This window comes from Ziziphus jujuba, chromosome 5 (genome assembly GCF_031755915.1).
Source record: "Ziziphus jujuba cultivar Dongzao chromosome 5, ASM3175591v1".
NCBI classification, from domain to species: Eukaryota; Viridiplantae; Streptophyta; class Magnoliopsida; order Rosales; family Rhamnaceae; genus Ziziphus; species Ziziphus jujuba.
Genome location: NC_083383.1, coordinates 10,609,708 through 10,631,646, shown reverse-complemented (window position 1 = coordinate 10,631,646; position 21,939 = coordinate 10,609,708). Strand labels below are relative to the sequence as shown.

General features: G+C 30.6%; 2 protein-coding genes across 3 annotated transcripts; one reads left to right on the top strand and one right to left on the bottom strand.

Annotated features, from left to right (window-relative positions):
- Positions 1-6,258: 6,258 nt before the first annotated feature.
- Positions 6,259-9,692, top strand: LOC107411146 (GEM-like protein 1). The gene is made up of 4 exons (XM_016018678.4): positions 6,259-6,833; positions 6,946-7,047; positions 7,731-8,002; positions 9,124-9,692. Exons 1-4 carry the CDS (start codon positions 6,464-6,466, stop codon positions 9,301-9,303), a joined length of 924 nt encoding a protein of 307 aa, XP_015874164.2. The 5' UTR covers positions 6,259-6,463; the 3' UTR covers positions 9,304-9,692.
- A 4,841-nt stretch (positions 9,693-14,533) lies between these two features.
- Positions 14,534-18,824, bottom strand: LOC107410162 (zinc-finger homeodomain protein 2). Of its 2 annotated transcripts, XR_009639190.1 has the most exons (4): positions 17,747-18,824; positions 15,456-15,602; positions 15,112-15,208; positions 14,534-14,679 (listed from the first exon to the last, which is right to left on the bottom strand). XR_009639190.1 is itself a non-coding variant. In XM_016017567.4 (1 exon), the coding sequence occupies exon 1, from the start codon at positions 18,507-18,509 to the stop codon at positions 17,733-17,735; it is 777 nt and encodes a 258-aa protein (XP_015873053.1). In that variant the 5' UTR covers positions 18,510-18,816; the 3' UTR covers positions 16,746-17,732. The 2 variants fall into 2 exon arrangements, 1 of the variants encoding a protein (XP_015873053.1); XM_016017567.4 differs by lacking the exons at positions 14,534-14,679; positions 15,112-15,208; positions 15,456-15,602 and having other exon boundaries at positions 16,746-18,816.
- Between the last annotated feature and the right edge of the window lie 3,115 nt (positions 18,825-21,939).

The window sequence follows — 21,939 nt, the reverse complement described above, 5'->3', positions numbered from 1 at the left end:
CTTATAACAAAATAAATCCACAAAAGAAAAAGAAAAAAAAAAAAAAGGAGTGGATGAAATGAACTCACTGTTTTTTTTTCAAAGAAAAATTAAATATTAAAAAATTAAACAGAAAGAAAATTATGTGTATTTTTTAGCATTCACTTTGCTGAGGTTAGCATCATTTGTCTTTCTCACTTGGATCTAGTCTTCTCTCTCGTCCTTTTCACTTAGCAAAGTAAAAGTTTTCAATTTAATTATAATTATCCAACCAGATAATATATTGATTTTGGAGTGACCAAATTTCAGCTGTAATCTTATCCTAGTACAATACACTATTCACAAATATATATATATATATATTTCTTTCAGTACAATTTTTTTTTTTGGGCCCTTTTCTTAAACGGGATACCATTTAACAAAGGACAAAATCAAAGCAAAAGAATAAATTAGCAACTATTACCCAAAAAACAAAAAAAAGAGAAGGAAAAAAAAATAAACTGGCAACCAAACTAGGATAAAAATTATCATTGGTTGATTGGGTTTAAAAAAATAATAATAATAACTTTACTTTATGAAATACCTAATTCTATGCTAAGAAAAGGCATGGGGGAAAAATAATAGAACAAAGTTACTACTAAGTGGGTAAGAGTTTTTGGTTAAATTTGGCATGTAAATTGCCTTTGGTGGACAACAAACTTTTTGGGTTAACCAACTCTTTTGGCTCTCTGTTTTTTGTTTTATTTCCAAAATAATTATTAGGATAGATCTCGCTTTTGATAAGTCTTTCAAGTAGTGTAAGCCTAATGCAAGGAGCCCATATGACTTTATTGCCAAGATTTTTTTGTGTTGCAGTTTCATTACTAAAAATAGGGTGAAAACAGTTACCCAATACCACTTCTTTCGGAGCACAAGTGGGATAAAATAATGGTAATTATATTTATTTATTACTCTTGGATTTGAACTCCAACCCTTTTTTTTTTTTTTTTTTTTATAATTTGGGCGAGAAAAAATAAATCAAACCCAATAATTAACTTCATTGGATTTTTTTTATTTTTTGTTTTGCTGTGTGTGTGTGTGTGTGTGTGTGTGTGTGTTTGTGTGTTTATAATGCTAATTTGAGAAATTGAGTTTAGATGGGCCAGCAAATGGAAGACAATGGAATAGGGTGTGGGGTACAATAGCTTGTAGCGTATTTGAAGAGCGATGTTTCCGATGTGAGGTTTCAAATGGAAACCAATTCATATGCTACAAAGATATGGAAATAGATTCTAAGGCCATATATAACAACTTGAGGAATATCTTTTAAGAAGACTGTGATGTTATTCAGCAAAAAGGTTCGTCAAAAAATGTGATTGCTAAGTATTTGACAAAAGGTCAAAAACAAACTTACTTTGTCATGCAACAATTCTATTGCCCATTCTCAAACACCCACTCCTATCTTATCTTTGTTCACTTTTGTTTGGAAATTAATATTTTTCCAGGAAGCCCATGTTCTTCTTACCTAGCAGCAGCCAAACTATGAAAACACTTGCAATTCATATCCTGCTGATAAAGAAAAACTTTGCTTTGAGGATTGGAGGCTTTTTACAGCTGGAGATTCTTCTTTTCCTATAAGTTTTACATATATCCAACTTTGGAATCAAATCAAACTTTTAAATTCCATCTTAAAATATATATATATTAAATAAAATTAAAAAGAATTACTTTTTCTATCACCGTGGACCATAATTTACCAAATTTAGGAGATGAATGTTATTCTTTTTTATATTTTCCAAAGAATAGCAGTGACTCAACACACAGAAAACACATTACTAAAATGTTGTTTCATAAATAGGCAGTTTTTATTTTTTCCCTAGCTAATTGCATATATTTTGTCTATTTTAAATATTTATTAGTGTTTATTAGTAGTTGTTATAATTTGTTAGGTATTTTAATTATTTATTTATTTAAAGAAGAAAAAAATCAAATTAAACAAAATTTCAAATTTATTAAATTTTTTTAATTTTTATTCTTTCTAAATTATAATTATTTAAAATATTTAATAAAGTAATTAATACTATCAAACATTTGAGGTTAGTAAATTAAACATGAGATAAAAAAAATCAAAAACAAAAAAATCAAAAACCAACTATATTACCGAGCGACATCTAGATGTCACTATTTTTCTTTTTTCCTGTTAAGTGAGTGATTTGGGTGGTCACAAAGTGGTAATACAAAAGCTCAAACAGTACTCACAGCCAGTGGGTTTAATTATACATGCTGAAACAGTAGCACAATCATGTTTAATGGTAGTGGTCCAAATCTTTCTCTTTTGGTCCTCTTATAGTTTCTTTAAGTCAGTGATGGTGTGAAATCCAAATACTCTGTATATGTCCTGCATTTAAATCTTCATTGAGGTCAAAGCAATTGTGGAAGGCCAAGGGTTTTTATCCATACACCAGCAATATGCATTCTCAATCTTCAGGAGCTACAAAATTGAGGAATCTAAGAAAATTTAAAACAAGCCTATAATTAAGATCCACATTTGGGATTTCAGCTGTAAAACTTGCACAATTATTTTCAGTATTCCAACATCACAACACAAACAATTGTCGAAAACATCTGTCTAGTTCCCAAAAACCGACTAAACAACACTGGTTTTGATGTTTTCCGACAGCATTTTTAACCTTCTCCTCAGTAAAGTTTGTGATGCTAGTACCAGAATTTCATGATCTTGTTCTGACTCTATTTTTGGTGGGACTTATATTAGTTTAAATTAAAATTCACATAGACATGTATCCAAGAATTGCGCTAATTATTTGATAGATCAAGACAATCAACACGCTTTCTGCATTATAATATAAAAGAAGTATGCTTGTCAGGGGAAGATGCATGCAGCCACCAGACATATCTGGGGGAGTTGTTATACACTTTGGTTAAAAACACAGTAAATTTTCCAAAATTGCATGTGACCCTCTAAAAGAACATTCCACAATTAGGTAAGCTTTTTCTTGCAAAAGATTGGCTTATTTTCAACCAATTATTAGGTTCACATTGAATTACAGATCAATTATCATATTATATAGTTTTTGTTAAGATGCCAATTTAAATGCTAATCTAGATTTTTATATGAGCTATATAAAGGTAACTTTCCTATTGTAAAGTGAAAAATATTCTAACTGTGAAACTGCATACTTAGGATTCTGATTTAAAATATGTCTGGTGTTCAATATCAATATAGTCTTAAAATTCAAGTTTATGCATTGATAATAATTGCTTTATAGTATACTCTTGTGCTGCATCTTACTTATCGTTTTCAAAGGTCATGAGCGTATATTTAAAGATCAGAAAGTATGATTGTGAAAAGAAAGTATTTTTATCTTCTTCAACGTGTTTTTAACCATGATGTTTAAAAGCAGTCAAAATATGCTCTTGAGTACAATATTGAATCTAGCAAATGTATATATACTGTATAGTTAAATATTATTTTACTACTTGCTTTTTATTTACATCTTTAGTTGTTGTATAGTATCAACCAAACAATAAAAAAAACAAAAGGTGTTGTATATTCCACTTGATGTAAAAAAATAATAAGCAAAAGTTCTGCATTTAATTGTTGTCTCCACCAAAAAATAAACAAAATCCAAATTGTGTGAATTATTGGGCCGTCAACTAACCAATATTGTCAAGTTTTGGGCCATTAGAACACTGTCCAACATCTTTTATCATCAATCTCCATTCGGGTCCTAAAATGAAAAGTCATGATCATTACCCACCTGGTGACCCGACCCATTACAGAATTCTGATCCGTGGCCAACTCTTCGTACTAAATAAATAAGACATAATTTAGATTTTAGACGATACAGAAGGTTAGTAAGAAATGGGATTTTAGAGATTTGAAATGCTCTATTAACTTTGCAATAATTTTATAAAAACAGCAATAAATATAACGTTGGAAAATTGAAAAAGTTCTCGATGTTCATGTGCTGGTTTACAGAAAAGTTTCCAAGTTATCTAATGCCTTCCATAGAGACAAAGAAGTGGAAGGGTGCTTAACTAAGTATGAAGTGAACCGTCAGTGAATGACAGAGTTTAATTAATTAGTTTTATTCAAAATGGCATTGCAATCTTATTATTATTATTATTATTATTATTGTGGTTTGAAGATTTTTATTTTTATTTTTGATAAATTATTGTGGTTTTAAGATTTGAATTCATAATTATTATCTAAACAAATATGTATTTATACTTTGGTTTGTTAAATGTGTGGCTTTCTAATGAATAGTTTTGTACAAAGCGGTATATGCAAGAGAATTATGCTCTCAAAATTTCTCAATCAATCGGATGCTGATAAATGTGTTTCGGAATATTATTTGGCATATCAAAAATTGATTTCTTTATGAGCATAAATAAAATCCCTTTATCCACTACCTTCCTTAATCCTCCTACACACAAAGCATTCATGCACAGGTTGTCAAAAGCATATTACACTCTTTATACCAATTTCATATTTCAGAATCAAACTGCCCATATAATATGCATTGCTGTATGAGTGATTAACTATAATTAGTTATTTTAATTTTGATGCAAAAATCAATATAAAAATTAATTAAATAATTAAAATAAAATAATTTTTATCTATATCATAAAGGCATGAGTTCCAACCATAAAAACAGAAATTTAAAAATAATTTATACTATTCAAAAAAAAAAAAATTAAAGCAAAACTAGAATAGGAGATCGAGTAAGAAAGAGAAAAAGAACAAAGCTGACCTTGTTTCATATTCTTGTCTGAAATCTGGAAATGTGAAAGCGCAATTCCTTATTCCATTCGAAAGAGCTGAAGACCTTTGTTTCTATTTCTTTCTGTCCCATTCATATTTATTTACTTATTTATTTATTTTGGTAAAAAGAAAGCGACCATTCATATTTAATTAGTGATATAATTTTATTTCATTTTAAAAATATTTTTTAGTTAGTATATATATCTTATTTTTTTATTAATTAAGGATTTAAGAGAATAAAAAAGTATTTTCGTCCTTTTTTTTTAAATTTTTTTTTATGAATATATTTTCGTGCTTTGAATAGACACGGAACTGTACAGATTTATTTTGGAATTAATTCTCATATGTAAATCATCTCAACCATCTGCCAGCAACGTCTTCACAAAGTAGCTGCCACGTGTTAAGTAGAAAACACTTACATCCATGCGTTTGAAATGGAGTGAGAGCACCAGCAACGGACACATTTCATATGACGTCATGTGACAATAAAAAATTATTTTTTTATTTATGAATAAAATTACATTTTTTTCTTAAAAAAAAGGTAAATAAGAATAAAAAAAAATTTGTGTTTATAATTATATTTATATAGCTTGCATGCTCATCATATTATTAAGGCATGAGATGGTTTGAGTGGCTTTTTACTATTAAGTTATCATCTTCATGCTTAATTATATTCAGTTTATAATAAATATATAAGTCTATTACAGTAAAATTAATGCTCTATACATTTAAATTTCATAAATAAAATTAATACAAAACCTAATAGTTATCAATTAATTACATTTATTTTTAATGTCATTATATAAAAGATGTCAATAATATTATATATACACATTATCATTTATATATATATATAGATAGCCATAAATTTAAAAAAAAAAAAAAAGTCACCTGTCTATACATAAAACATAAAAGTGACATTTTGCAATCAAGTTTTGAATGTTAATAAAATGATTTTAATAAAAGCGATATTTTTTTTTTTCGCAAACAATTATATATTATTAAAATAATATATATATGTATAATTTTTTTTCTGAAATGATTGACAATGTATAATTGGTTTTATAAAAAAAATAATATATAATTACTGATTAATCTCACCGATTTTAAAAAAAAAAGTACAATTTTTGTAAGTCGATGAATACGAGAAACCGATCATAAATATTGATTTTTTTTATTATTTAAAAACCGATCACATTTGAACAAGATTAAACGATAATTATATTTGCTAGAATCAAAATAAAATAAATGTCAAATATTTCCTAATATCCTAAAAGGTTACGAATCAATTTTACAAGGACCTAATAATAATAATAATTATTATTTCAAAAAACAATAATAATAAAATAAAAAATCATAATAAGAAAGATTAAAAAGTATTTTTGGATCGCGTGAGAATCATATCATATAATCAGTGTGATTTATTGGTTCTTTTTTTTTTTTTGTTTTTTTTGTTTTTTTTTTTTTCTTTTGACAAAAACAGGGAAAGAGCTTTATTTTGACATAATTGACCCCCAACGTCCAACAATTCAAACGTTCCAAAAAAAAAAAAAAATCAACGTCTCTGGTTCCGTATCGTCTCGTCTCGCCACTCTGTAAATTTCGCAAGTCTCTTCGAAACGCCTCTTAGCAAACAAAAATCCCTTTTGAATTTTTGAATTGGAAAGCAGAAGGAGAAGAAAGAAGAAGAAGAAGAAGAAGAAGAAGAAGAAGAAGAAGATGAGTCAGCGACAGCAAGCAGACGGTCAAACCCACAAACCAAACACAACCACAACCACAGACCCAGCGATACCATCGGAACCAGAGAAAAACCTCCACTCCTCCGACTACGCTCCATATCCAAAGCTCCAACCAACCGACGTTATTCCGCCCCCACTCACCGAGACTTGGACCTCCGTCCCAATCGCTTCGCAACCCCAATCGCAACCTCAAGCTTCTCCTCCCTCCGAGCATCCATCCTCCTCTCCTGCGTTCCAGGCCGAAGCCCGTGCTCCCATCGCCGCCGACACTGCTGCCACCTCCATGCCGTCCGAGTCCAATCCTTACGTTTCCCCTTCTCCGGCGCCGGTGCCGGGTTCCTCCGCCAAGAGTGAGTTTTACCCACCTCCTGGATTTTCTTTCCTTTTTATTTTTTTTTTGGGGCTATTCGTTTTTTAGGAGTCGAGGAATTGAAAATTTTTTGATATTTGATTTGGGATCAGATAAGATGGATTCAGTGAAAGATGTTCTAGGGAAATGGGGAAAAAAGGCAGCAGAGGCTACCAAAAAGGCTGAGGACCTTGCTGGGAACATGTGGCAACACTGTGAGTACTACTTTACTAGTAATCCTGATGTGCTCCTCATGGTGGATGATTTCTTTAATTTTAGTTTCATATTTTTTTCTGTACGATTCTCTGCAACATTTGTGCGTAAAGCAATTCCATTCTGTGTTTTTTTTTTGGGTTTCCATTAATGCATGACAATGTGTGATGTCAAAGTTTTGTTTTTGTGGAAGACCAGCTATTTTCCCATCTTAGCTCAATGTTTCAGGACATGGGCAATAGGTTTTATAAGTTTATCTTTGTTGATGTACTAAATCTTGCAACATAAAACTGTATCTGCTTCAGAGAATGGACTGCGGTGGAATGTCTAGATGATATGTTGTTTACCATGAACCCGAGGGATTATGTAAATTTGAACCGCTTTCTAAGTGCTTCTTTTTTCGGCTGTTTTCTTTTGCAACTCGTTTGGGACTTTGTTGCACTTGTGCGTGCATTTAGTTGGCCGTGGGTGTTAGGCTCTTGGCGATGGATTACATTTCTTACCAACTTGTGACCTGTATACCATGTCTACTTCTTTTATTATTCTTTTTCAATCAATTATATAGTTGTAATTTCTGTACCAGTTGGTATTATGATTGTGACTTTTCAATGCTTATAAGGTTCAAAATCTGTTAGGAAAATTCCTAGTGATTTAAATTCTACGCACTGACCTTTCCATGGACCAGTGAAAACGGGTCCTAGTTTTGCTGATGCTGCTGTGGGAAGAATAGCTCAGGGAACAAAGGTACTTGCAGAAGGCGGTTATGAAAAGATCTTTCGACACAATTTTGAGACTGTTCCTGAGGAGCAACTTCTAAAGACATATGCCTGCTACCTATCCACATCAGCTGGTCCGGTAATGGGAACTTTATATTTGTCAACGGCAAAGCTTGCATTTTGTAGTGACAACCCACTTTCCTACACAACTGATGGCCGGACCGAGTGGAGTTATTATAAGGTAGATTTTATTTTATTTTATTGTTTTTTATTGTAACCCTTTACTGTCCTTGTTAGGATCTACCTATTGCTTTATCTTGAAAATGATGTTAATGCTAATATCATATACTTCTCTCTCTCTCTCTCTCTCTCTCTCTCTAAGAGTAAGAGTAAATTTACAGTATATGTATCCTATGGTATAGGTTGATGCCATATTCTAGAGATTTCATTAGCTGTCTTGCTAATTGCTTTTTAAATTGTTTGAGTTGGAAGAAACAGGAAAATTTTGGAATAGCATATGGAGTACCCGGTAGTTTTAATTATTAAGAAGGAAAAGAAATACTTGTTGATTTGATTTGATGTTAATTAGGTAGAACTTTCAAGTTCATAATGTTTGTAAAGGTTAATGGCCAATTTTGACGCTTCACCTTTTAATGGATGAAATTGAATATTAGTTTGATTATGTGACAAAATTTTGGTTTATTTGTGAATTGATGCTTAAGGTGGTTAACTTTGTTTTTAATTTTGGTTGCTTTCGTACTTCTATTGTATTTCCACCCTTCTGACTCAATGCTGTCTCTGTTTCAATCGGAACCAATTTTTTGGGCAAAAAAAAAAAAAAATCTTTCAAAAAAGTTTATTTCTAAGAATTATTTTTGTTTCTAGTTTCTGTCGACCTTTCTTTTGTTAATTTTAATTTTAGAACTGTATTGAAGATAATTTTTATGGTCCTTTTCATCTCTAAGACTCAAAGTAATTAAGTTTAAATAGATAATTATTACTTTCCCATTTTTAACTTCATTCAATATTTATTTATGTGATGATGCTTAATAAAGTGCGTCTTGTGTATATGTGCATGTTAACAGTCTATGCCTGAAAACACTAACACACGCATATTGCATGCTTGTATTTGGTGTATTTCCCACTTGTGCTTTTCCATATCCATTGCTGTATTTTGCTTTCCCGTGTACTCTCAATCTTCTAGGACATAGTTATCAATTAACATGTTATAGTGCAATGTTGAAAACGATTGCTGTTTTGTTATCAGTAACATAATCAAGTATCAAATCTCCTTTTTGTTTGCATACATTAAAATTCTCTTTAATGTCTTTAAAGATATCTTGCTTCTTCTTTCTGTCATAGGTGGTTATTCCGTTGCATCAGCTTAAGTCTGTCAGTCCATCAACCAGCAAAGTCAATCCATCAGAAAAGTACGTACAGGTTATCTCTGTTGACAACCACGAATTTTGGTTTTTGGGTTTTGTACACTATGATAGTGCTGTGAAAAATCTCCAAGGAGCATTGCAGCCTCACAGCTTGTGATAAGTGATAAGCATTATGCCAAGCTTCCTTTCTGTTATATAATACACTTCATCATACTACACCTATCAAAGCTGTGTTCCTGTGCTGGATAAGGAAAACCGGAGTTAATCATCTTTGTATTTTATGCTGTTTGGGGTTGTGGGAACTGGGGTGATATTCTTTGTTACTACTAGATCATATAGATTTTCATTTTCATGTTGTGAAATTTGGGGTGATGGAATGTAACAGTGTATTTGAGTTGTTAGTCACATTTGTGATTGCATATATTTGTTTTTGACTCTGTAATGGTAATTTTTCTGTGGTGTTTGAATAATTTAGGTGTGTATTCCAGTTGGTGATAAATATTTGAATTGGTAATGGCACATCCCCTTTTTTATTCGTTTATATTAGCCACAAGATCTTTTGTAGTGACATTTAGTTTGTGATCGTCATGTTCATATAATTTTCAGGTTCACTTAATCGGCATAGTATAAAAACCAGTCAGACACTTTTGTATTTTGCTTGTGAAGCATGATGTTGCCTTTTTTTAGAACTGGCAACAGTTTGGTTTTCATTTTCTCTTATGTTACTATAACTTTCTGGTTTATCTCATGCACATTTCTTTGATTTAGAACGTTTTAGTCCAGATATCTGCTTATTGGTAAATGGTAACCATTTTAAAATTCATAAATTAAAATTGTTTTAGAAAGAAAAAGTTATTACAACAAAAAATCTCATTTAATAATTGCTTTTTGTTTTTTTAATTTTTAGAGTTTTTTTTTGTTTTGTAAAAGACCATAAGGGAGAGAGGGGAGGGGAAATATTAGTTGATATAAACCGAAAACTAGATTTCAAAATCAACCTGAAATAATCTTAAAAGCTGGAATACTTAATACAATTTAGAAGATATCTCATGGAGTTTCCGTCTTCCAGCTTAGCTCTTTATGGGCTCAACTCAAAGATTAAGCTGGCCAATACAAATCTTTTTGGTCTAAAATAATGGCTGGCCGAAGTTAAGGCCCAACTACCAGCAACCGACCTAGGGAAATGAACAGAAACATTAATGACAAAATAACAAAAACTTCTCTTTGTAATATATGGACCCTTGCTTTCAAGTCAACTAACACCTTTTAGGTGAAATCGTTATCTTTTTACTTGGTTATAATATTTGCATCCAAAAATAAATACATAAATACTTTCTTACTGTAATATTTTGGCAAATGGTTGTTGTTTGACATTAGATATATTATAAAAATAATTGGCTGAGGAGTTTCCTGCTCAACATACATGCTATCAACTTCTCTGTAAGAAATAGAATCATAGAGTCCATGAAATTTTTTTTTTCTCCCAACTATGCAACTCAAATAACCACAAAAATCATTATTATAAAAAAAAAAAAAAGAATATTCAAAAAGCGATAAGTTATTAAATTGGTATTTTTTTTCCCCCAGTTATATTAGTAGTTTTTTTTAATTATTTTTTAATTTTTTAAGTTTATAATTGTTTTACTTTTCATTTCGGATTTATCTTTTTTTTTTCCATGGATTTATTTCATGAATTATTTATCAATCTTGATTGCAGGACTATTAGCGAAGATTGAGGTTATGAGAAATTGATAAAGGTGCTCTAATCCATGCAGGTAGAGGTGGTGAAGGAAGGAATATGTATATATATACATATATATTATTACCTTCTTTTTTAAGTTATAAAGAATTTTTTTTCGTTGTTTGATCAATTTGGAAGAATCAGAAGAAACTTTGGTTGAATCTCATCAATTAGATGGGGAGAATGTCCTTTTCCTTTCTTTTCCTTGTTTACAACTTGCAATAGAGCAGTAGGTGATCAATTAATTAAAGATTCAAGAACATACGTACCATTTTATAATTCATAAGAATCGTAAGGCTCCAATTTAAAAGCCAATCATGAAGTTCAAATCGGTGGGGCGTGCATAGCAGAAATCATTAACCTACTTGCATGAAATTTGTCACTTATATATATATACATAGAAAGAGAAAATTATTCTTTTAAAAAGTACCATATTATTTATAATGGATTATCCAATAATATGACAATTGATATGATTAAACATTTCAACTAATAATTTAAAATTAAAAATCTAGTTTAAGATATGATAATCTTTGATACTACTATTATTATATATATATATATATATATATATATATATATATATATAAAATTTAAATTTAAAGATTATTGTTTAGAAAACAATAACAATGTTTGGGAGAAGATTTTAACTTAAAGCTCTGCGAAGGCTAACATTTCAAGAGCCTTTTCCAAACAGAGCCTTAGACAACCGGCCAAATACAATGCAATATATATGCATCTCTTGTATATATGATAAATGTGTACATATATACATTTTGACTTGAAGAAATTTAATGGGTTCGGTTGTTTTCTTTTAACCATCTAAAATGCCGACAGTCACGGATTATGGAGGCACGTTAAGAGGTCAGTCCACATAAAGAAACATATGATTGTGACTTTACCTATTGTCTTCTGCTTCCCAAAACACCATATCACATCCACCACTCAACTCTCTCTCACTCTCTCTCTCTCTACTCGAAGCTCTTATTCTTATACTCTTTTACATGCATATCGGTTCGGATATAGGAGTAATAGTAGTACTATTTCCTTTCTTTATTTACTTTTTCTCCAAACTGGCTAGTGCCCCACCACCATTTGTCTAAAGCTTTGTATCTTTCTTCCATGGCAGCGACATTATGCCTGCGATGCTTCCATATGCATTCTCACTCTTCCAAATTTTTGTTTTCACTTTTATTTTATTTTTCTTTTTCTTTAAAAATTTATATAAAAATTGTGAAGCTGGCTTATTCACGATCAATATGTTTCATTAATAATTAATTTGTTGTAATGTTTATGAGGTGTTCATCAAATTTTGAGGAACTCGTATTGAGCATAAGAACGACATATATAAAAGAATATTATAAAGTAATGCAAATAGATATATGAGAAAGGTAATTTAATTCGTTAAATGGGATATGTTAATTAATTAATTTCTGATATTTAATTAGAAAACGAGATAAATACTTGTCATATATATATATATAGTGATGAAAATATCGATATCGATGGAAATATTTAGAATATGATATTATGGAAATATCGATGGAAATATCGATAAAGTTACAAAAACTATAAATATTTAATTTAGAATATAGATTTTTACATATGAGATAATTAATATAGTAAAATAATGTAAAAAAATATAACGATAATAAGATAGTCTATAAGTATTAAAAATTATTGTAAGTAAAAAAAATACAATGCTTGTTAGCATCGAAGTATTAAAAATTCTTTGAAAAATTCAAATATAAATAATAAATGCTAACTATACAAACATTTTATCTTAGTTATGCTAATTGGATTATCCAATGAGTGTATCTTTTTTAATTACAACAAAAAGTGTATTTTTTCAATTATATTAGAGAAATATTTGTTAGCAAAAAATTATATTAGAAAGACATTTTCTGCTTTTTTTACAACCAAAACAAGATTAAAAAAAGGGGTGGAAATATAAACGGAAAAAAAAAGTATAAGAAAAAGAAAAATAATTTCCTTATCAAAGTTTTTATCTTGTTTGGATGTGGACAAAAACACAAAAAAATATTTTTTCTCTTTCAATTTTTTTTTTATAAAAACTTTTTTTAGTTTTTTTATTTTAATTTCCTATCAAAATAATTTAATCTTTCTCTTTTATTTGAATTTTATAATTAATTTTGGGATCACGGCCTCCTAGAAATCCTAAATCTTTTTTTTTTTTTTTGTATTTATATTTTAAAAAAAAGATATACATAATTATTATTATTTTTTTTTATAAAAAATATAGGAAAGCAATGTCTTTGTTGAAGAGAGAGAGAGAGATTGAAATTTCTTCCCCTCTTTTGTTGGTGTCGAGCAACGCTGAAATCCGATATTGTTGTTGATATTTCACTGAAATCGACGATATTTTCTTCATTGTATATATATATATATATATATATGCACATGATGTGAAACCATTTGTGCATGTGTAATATTAATTTAGTGTTTGAAATTAAGAAAAATATTTGAAGGTGTGTCGTATTATAGAAGACAAGAGATGATATAATAAGAAGAGAGAGATTCGATATATATAAAATAGGTGTAACATCAGTCCCATTAGTATTAGCTGTAATGTCAGTCCCATTTATGTTTTTTGCTTTGGAGAGAACCCCACCTGTTGTTAATGCTACAGAATAAAGCAACAAATATATGAACTTCATCAAACTTTTCATCATTTTTCCGACAGCCTTCAAATACTCTCCCTTGCTACTCTCTCCTGTGTGTTCTTTATAAACTAAATTTTTACTTTTAAACTCATCAATTGAGATATCATTCATATATATATATATATATATGTATGCATATATATATATATATATATCGACCTGCTACATGACCATATCATCCATTAACAATACAAGGGCAATTTCCAGAAAAATAGTTGCAAGCCTCTTCATATGCTTCTTTATAAACTCTATTATATACATGTATTTTTCTTAATGATACAATTAAAGAAATTCATGCCCATATGTCCACACACAATTACTAAAAAAGATTTAGATCAGCAACTATATACTGAAGCATTGAGAAAGATGTCTCAATATATATATATATATATATGGCTGAACAAGGATTGTTGACTGATAATAAATTGGAGCTTCGATCACCAATTAGTAGATAGATTATAATTAAGCTTCGTGGCTTAGCGGCTTAATTAGTAATAAATGATTGGTTCGGAAAAATATGTTATGTATTAGGTGAACCTCTGTGGCTGGCTAGGACTTGGCGGTCTGCCAAAGCAGGCAGCTAAAAAACTTCTGGCTATAAACATTTGCAATAGACCTGCAATAATAATGGGACTGTAGTAGTGGTACTAGTAGGGTACTATGGACCCCTGAGAAGGGTCCTAACTCCTGAGAATCATTTAACATGTCCTTACTGTTACGCTGTACATATATATATACACATATATATTATATATATCGACTATCGAAGCTGCCAATTAATTATGCATATAATATCTACATATATATATATATGTGTGTGTGTGTGTGACAACTAAGTGACATATATTTTCTGAACCTATAGTGGCCAAAGTACTGTCTCCAAGAGCAATAACACCATAAATTCAATATACCAACTTTTTCATTCCATATATATATATAAATATATAATATACAAAGGGGATTTGACATGATAAAGAATTTATGAAAAAAAAAAAATTTATATAATTCATCTGTGTCAATCTACATAATCTAAACAATCACCTGCCGTGTACATGGAGTTTATCATCAACCTCTACATTATGAGAGTTAGGAAGCCGCACTGGCTAACCTGTATTTTACCACATCGACATGATTATCCAAATCCAAAATATAACTACTTCAAAATAATAATGCTATAGCTTCTCCAATTTACTTGCTAATTAAAGAAGAGGAAAATTTCCAGCAGGCCATTTTTTTTTTCGATATTAATGAGAATTTCTTGCTATAAAATTTTCCAATATATTTTATACACTATTTCCAGAAACCGTTATACTTGTTAAGGATTTTTTTTTTTTTTAACCCATATTAATTAATAGATTTTTCTGTAACCCTTATTAATTAATAGATACCTCTCAAATAAGCTGCTTCACCAGACTTTTTCCATTTATTATAGACTGCTTAATTATTAACGTCATCGCTTACAGATTATATGGTGCACCGCTTCATAACATTGATTATTTTAAATATTCTTTTTAAAGATGATTAACTCGAATTTCATTACCTTGGAGTTGTGTATTGCTCTCCTTATAAAGGAATTCTCTAGGACATTTTGGATTTGCTGGGAAAATGTGTTATAAAAAATTTTATACACAGTAATCCTGTCCAAAAAATAAAAAATATATATATTTTATACACCTATCCAGATAAAGATATATATAAAAAAATGATATAGTTAAGAATTTATAATAAAAAATTAAGAAAGATGACAACTATAAAGATTTGATTTTTATGATTGAACAGCTATAAACGACTGTCTCTTACAATTACTCATAATAAATTTTTTACCCTATTAAAATTGTATGTAAAGAGTAAAAAGAAAAAAACCAGTGTAAGAGAAAGAAGAACCTTCCCAGAAACAATTAAACCAAGGTATCGATAAGTGTCAGTCTGCCCGAAAAGTACTTGAAGGCTGTGGTGTCCTCCATAACAAGCAGCAGTACTCTTAACCAAATAGTTATACATATATATATATATATATATATATGCAGCTTTCTGGCATTGTATGGGAGAGATTAAAAGGTTAATTTTTAAAATTATGTAATCAATAAACATCGCAATGGAAACGAATTTGTCGAATTTCTACCTTGTTGTGATCAGATTAATCATGGTGTGTATATATATATATATATATATATTATTTATACACTTTATTAAGGACTTTTTAAGAGCCTAGCTAATTCGGAAAGGAACACATTTCTCATGATTTAGCCAAAATTATACAAAAAGCATTCGGGAATATTGTTGTTTTAGAAAGAGAAGCAAGGAAGAGAATAAAGCTATAATACTACTGACTTTGACAATTTACAGTATCCGTGTTTATTGTTATCATATATCACTTTTTCTTAAACATTGCACTAGAAACCAGGATTATTATATTGATGTAAATTGATGGTGTTTTTTATTTTATTTTATTTTATATAATAATCGATTAGGCAATAAAAATATAATCCATAAAATAATAAGAAACCGTTGTGGCATTATTCTTATTCTTCTTATTATTATTATTTTCTTGTCGCATTGTTATATATGAGCAGCTTCTCCCTAGTTGATTCAATCAATTTCCTTAATGGTTGCTCTTTCAATTAACCACTATGAATTACAGTTCCATTTTATACAAAATTAACATCTTAAAATTTAAGGAAAAGAAAAGGGAATAAAACAAGATAACAATATGAAATTAAAATAAATAAAATCAATTCAGAAAATTGCATTGGAAAGTGTAACTTACCAATATTCATGCATGCCACAATTTCATGACAATAAAATATAGGTATTGTTTTCTTACAAAACTGTGCTGCACTTAATATAAAGCAGTGTACTTCATTATAATTATATGGCTTCTTTTTTAAGTTTTATACCATACAGTTTTTATTATCTGTTAAAAAATACTCACCATTCATTGTTCTGATAAGAAAAACAAGTGGAAAGAAGAAGATGAGGGATAATATATATATATATATATATATGCAGAGTGATAGTATAAAAAGTGAAGGGAAAGGACAGGAAATCCAGGCAGTGATTAAGACAGAAGACTGTAGCTTCAGAGAGTGAAAATGGTGCATTTAATTTTTTGACGAGGTAGCTCAAAAAAATAAAAAATAAAACCATATCCCAATTTTAAAAATAAAAAAATAAAAAAAAATCCACACAAATTAACATGATGAATGAAAGTCAATATACTTGAGACTCATGTCCCCAATTCCTTAACTGAAAGAAATCACATTTGTCCTCTCTCTCTACCATCTCTATGGGATTTTGAGGTTTCATTAATAATCTCCAATATGGAACTCTCCAGAACGTTAATGGAGGGGTGAGTAAATTCAATATGAGAGAGAAAGCATCGTAAAAGCTAAAGCGGTGATGATATGGAAAAAATAAAAATAAAAGATAAGGCAGAGAAATTGGCAAATAATGAAAATGTTAAAATTAAAAACCAAATTATAAACATAAAATACAATGCAGCTTTGCACGAACTAATTTATTCGTTTGATTAAACATTTTTGTTCATCTTTAATTAGGGTGTAGATTAGATAACTACGATGAATGATGAATGAATTATACTTGTGGTGCAATTTTGGGTTTGAAAGACAAAAACAATTATATATAGAACTATGCATTTGAAACTAAAATATATAGCTAGGTTTAATATCAAGCTCTCTAAATCAAATCAAAGACTGCAAGTCAGAAAAAGAAAAAGAAAAAAAGGCGAAATGACCCATCCTACATTCATAATAACATAAAAATAAACCTAAAAACGAACAATAAATTAAAAATCTAATTCCAAAAGAAGCGAAAAAAATAGAAAAGTCCTAAAGTGAAAATAAAATAAAATATAATAATACTAATAAATAAAGAAGAAGAAGAAGTAAGAACCCTAGTTAGATCACCAAGTAGTACCGATGTAAATTCCCAGTACAATGTTTCCTCTTTTTTTTTCTTTTTTTTTTCCTTCTACACTCCCATTTCTAAAACCTTGCTGAGTAATGGCAATTTTTTTTTTTCACCATTTTTTCTTTTGTTTTGGGTAAACTAACAAGTAGTTTGATGGGAATGGCAAATGGTTTTTGGGGAAAAAAAAAAAAAAAGTTAAATTAAGTAGAGCAGTAAAAATGTCCCAAAATGTTAGGGTTTCTTACCAAGAGTGTTCTTATTGTTGTGCATCCAAACTTTAAGAACTTGCCTACTCACACAAGTCTCAGCGCAGAACTGCTCCACAGCAGCTTCATCGTGCTTCTGAATCCTCCATCCCAACTTCTCCGAAAATTTCAGCATGTTATCCTTCTGCTCCTGCGTGAATTTCGTCCGAAACCTCTTCTTCAATCCGCTTCCGCCTCCGCCACCGCTGCTGCTTGGATTCGAAACGTCCTCTCCTTCTTCCCTACTGTTTCCACCACCTCCGCCGCCTCCCGAAGCCGCCGGCAGGGCCAGCGGCCGATGATGGTGCTGGTGCGCCGGAGTCAGATGGAGGTATCCAGACGGTGGTGGTGGAGACCGATAGTAGGATGAAAACTGCTGAGGATGGTGGTGGTGGTGGTGGTGGAGTTGGAGTTGATAACCGCTTTGATCTCCGCTTTCGGTTTCTTTCCGGTGGAAATTCCGGTGGCAGTTGCAGGCCGCGCATTTGAGAGCGTCCAGAGTGCCTTCTTCTCCGGCAGCCATGAACTCGCCGCAACCGTCGACCGCGTGGCCGCCGATTCCGACGGCATGGTTCTTCAGGCACTCTCTGTACCTGATTCCGGTGGTGGCCGTCGAGCTTTTCCTCGTCGATGAAACGCCTTCTCCTTCTCCTCCTCCGATTTTGGTGGTCCTCGTGGCGGTGTTTCCGAGCGAGTCGTAGCCTGGAGGAGCAATCGGAATCTCCATTTCCTCATCTTGTTCTTCGTGTTCGTCGAATTCCATTTCCCTAATTTATTTTATTTTTTTCTTCTCAGTCTCTTTTTCTTTCTCTGTCTCTGTCTCTCGCTCTCTCTCTCTGATGAAGAAGATCTACATGGTCGCTCGCCCAAACTCGATCACCAAAGCCAAAGAGACACTACTTCCACTGTTTTACTTTTTTTATTATTATTTTTATTTTTTAATCTTTCAATCTCTCTATCTATAATATAGTACTAATTATTTTATCGTATATAATCTTTTCCTTTTTTTTTTTTTTTTTTTTTTGGGGAAAAACTTTTTATTTCAGTTTTTAAGGCTAAGAGAGGAGAAGATAAGAAGAGTTGGAGAATGTGGTCGTCAATTCTCGGCTTGTAGAAAAGAAGGGTGTCTTATTCTTACTTTCCATTTTGTGAAAAATCTCTTACCTAATCTTTTTTTTTTTTTTTTTTGTTCCCCTTCTTCTTACCCCTAACTCACGCCTATCTTGTTTTTACTGCTAAATAATTCGGCGTTTTACACACTTTTTTTTTTTTTTTCACAATTTAAATAATTTTTATCATAATTGTTGGTTGCTCTATCGTTTTTCTGGTTCTCCTTTTCATATGTATATTTTTTTATTTCAATAAAGGTGTGTGGTAAAAAGTAAGAGAAACTGCAAACTCCTTCTCAGTAATAACAGAAGCAAAGAAAAGGAAATGGCAGAGAAAGAAAAAGAGAGCGAGCGAAAGAGAGAGAGAGAGACAGAGAGGAGATAACGTGTATTGTCAAAAAAATGACGTAGCAAAGTTGGTGTTTGGGAGCAAGAGATAAGTTAGACCTGATTATTATCTCCATAGATGAGGAAAACCAACTCAAAGTCTCACTATTAACAGCACTACCCATAAAACGAAAAAAAGGACCATCTATATTAATCATACATTGGACCTCACGTAGTTGCAAATAATAATAGCAACTACATAATTTGATGGAACGTTTTCAGACATTCTATTTTAGCTCACTCGATAACACGTATAAAATTTTTATTTATCAATCCCCGTCGTCCAATACATATTTAATTCCATATCAAACGTGGTATTAAAATAATAAATGACAAATTAGTTTTAGATATAATTAATGATGATGCATGATAAACTACTAATAAAACGTAATACTTGACTAAATTATATATGAGCAAATAATAAAAAGAAATGAAAAAGTGAAGAAAAGCATGACAACTAAGTGATGTGATTGTTATTCTTTAAATGCAATAATTTAGTGTAACAAAATCCATCAAGTAGATTGAGTGTGTGTGTGGGGGTTATTTTGAAGGTACGAAAGTTGCTATGAGTTCATAAAGGGAAGAGAGTTTGTGGACAAAAATAGTAGAGGGTACTTTGGGGGTGGTGTTTGGTACCAAATATTAGGAAAGGAAAGGGAATTGGGGTTGTGCAAAGTTTGTGCTTCATAAAATGGTAGCAACAAGTGGGGAAGAGAGAGAGAAAACTTGTTCAACCCGATCCAATCTTTAAATCTCCCAAAAAATTAAATTGTCGGCATCTATAGGATTTCAATCTGCTTACGTGCCCTCCATCTCCGACATCATATAACGCCCTCTTACGGTCTTACCCTCAAACTCTCACCCATTTATTTATTTATCAAAAAAAAAAAAAAAAAACTCTCACCCATTTATTTATCCTTTTAATGGTCCTCTTATGGTGAGGACAACTCCATACACGTAGGGTGGACTTTCTTTCTAACAACTTTAATTAACACCATGTAGACGGTTAGAACCAAGGTTTACGAGAAAATGTCCCAAAAAAAAAAAAAAAATTGTTTTGGGGTCAAAACAACTTTTTTTTTTTTTTTTGGGTGGAGAAGTGACATCCATTCTTTCTTTTTTCTTTTTCTTTTTCTTTTTGTTTTTTGTAAAAAGTAAAATAAAGATAAGTTTAGTAGAAATATTTCTACAAAAGTTTTACAAATATTGAGGGGGAAAAAAAAAAAAAAACTATAGAAAGGAAGGAACTACTTCGCCATAGAAACTTTTGATAGAAGTATTGGAAATCTCAATGAAAATTTGAAAGCTATACGAAGAATTTTTTTTTTTGTTTTTTCTCATATACAATTCTTTTTTTGTCATTCAAGACCCAAAAACGACTAAATTCTGTCTAAATCTTTAAACTTTTTTTTCAACCTTAGCTATAGGTAGAAGTAGGTGGTTTTCATGAAAGGCCATGAACTAGTAGCCAGAAAGCAATAACAAGGTTGAGAGTGATTGATGTAGAACAAATGAAAAAATATGATACATACCGAAAATATGTTGTTTGTTACTTGTGATAAAACAAAGTGATCCATTTAGAATTTGTACTCTCGAAGAAATTAAGATCATGTGATATTGTATCTGTACATATGATTTTTACAATTATGGTATATGTAAGGAATATGCTGACTTGGCATATAATGTATTGATGGTATTATGATTAATGATTTAAAACTAAAAAAAAATTAGTTGGAGAAGTGAAAAATTTTAGCCCTTTCTACATGAATAGCTTTGCATGCAAGATAAGAAGGAAGCTACATTTCAAAATCTATTATATATATATATATATATACACATATATAGATTAATTTTAATAAAGTCATGATATCTTAATTATGCACAATTTCATAGTATTAGAAAAATTATATGTAACATAAATTGCAAAAAGCATCTTTTAACAAATTCATAATACTATTTTAACATCATTAAACAAATAATATCATTAAGAGGATCAAATAACTGATATAAGAGATGAATGCATGTAAGTAAAGCGCCAAATAACCGACTATTATTTTACGAGGAAGAGAAAATCTGAGTAAAGGATTAAAGAATAGAGTGGAGGTTAGGGTCCTTGGGACTTGAAGAAAAAATATAATATAAATTAAATTAAGAAATAAGTTGAAATGGGAACATGGTGATGATGATGATGTTAATGGGAATGGCATGGTTAATAATGGTACATAAGAATGGCATACATCATACATGAATGCATGAGGAGTGGGAGAGTGAGTGATAATTGGTAGAAGGACGTCCACACAATTCAAGCTGTCATGTGAATCCCACAATGGCTGGTTAGGCATATCTGACGCGACGCGCTGACCCCGTACTCTCACTCTATCACTCTCGTGTCAGCTGTCGGGGAACCGTTTTGCTTTTCATTCAGAAACCCTACCATTATATATATATATATATATATATATATATAAATTAATATATTTGTTGTGGAAAGTACACAAGAGGCTTTATATTCGATTTTTGATATTTTATTTGCATTTTATTTATTTTTTGGATCGGATTAATTTGTTTTTTGCATCGTTTTGCCGTGTAGAATTCAAATGTTTTTCTTTTTTTAAAATGTGAGGGGAATTGTTGGAGAATAAATTTTACGTACTTTGGACCGCTTGTTATTAGTTTTCAATTCTACAATATATAAAT

Bases quoted from the DNA above. Each gene is read 5' to 3' on its own strand.
- LOC107410162 (XM_016017567.4), bottom strand. From the start codon at position 18,509: ATGGAATTCGACGAACACGAAGAACAAGATGAGGAAATGGAGATTCCG.
- LOC107411146 (XM_016018678.4), top strand. From the start codon at position 6,464: ATGAGTCAGCGACAGCAAGCAGACGGTCAAACCCACAAACCAAACACA. The intron at 6,834-6,945 runs GTGAGTTTTACC...ATTTGGGATCAG, and splicing joins GCCGGGTTCCTCCGCCAAGA to ATAAGATGGATTCAGTGAAA. The intron at 7,048-7,730 runs GTGAGTACTACT...TCCATGGACCAG, and splicing joins TGGGAACATGTGGCAACACT to TGAAAACGGGTCCTAGTTTT.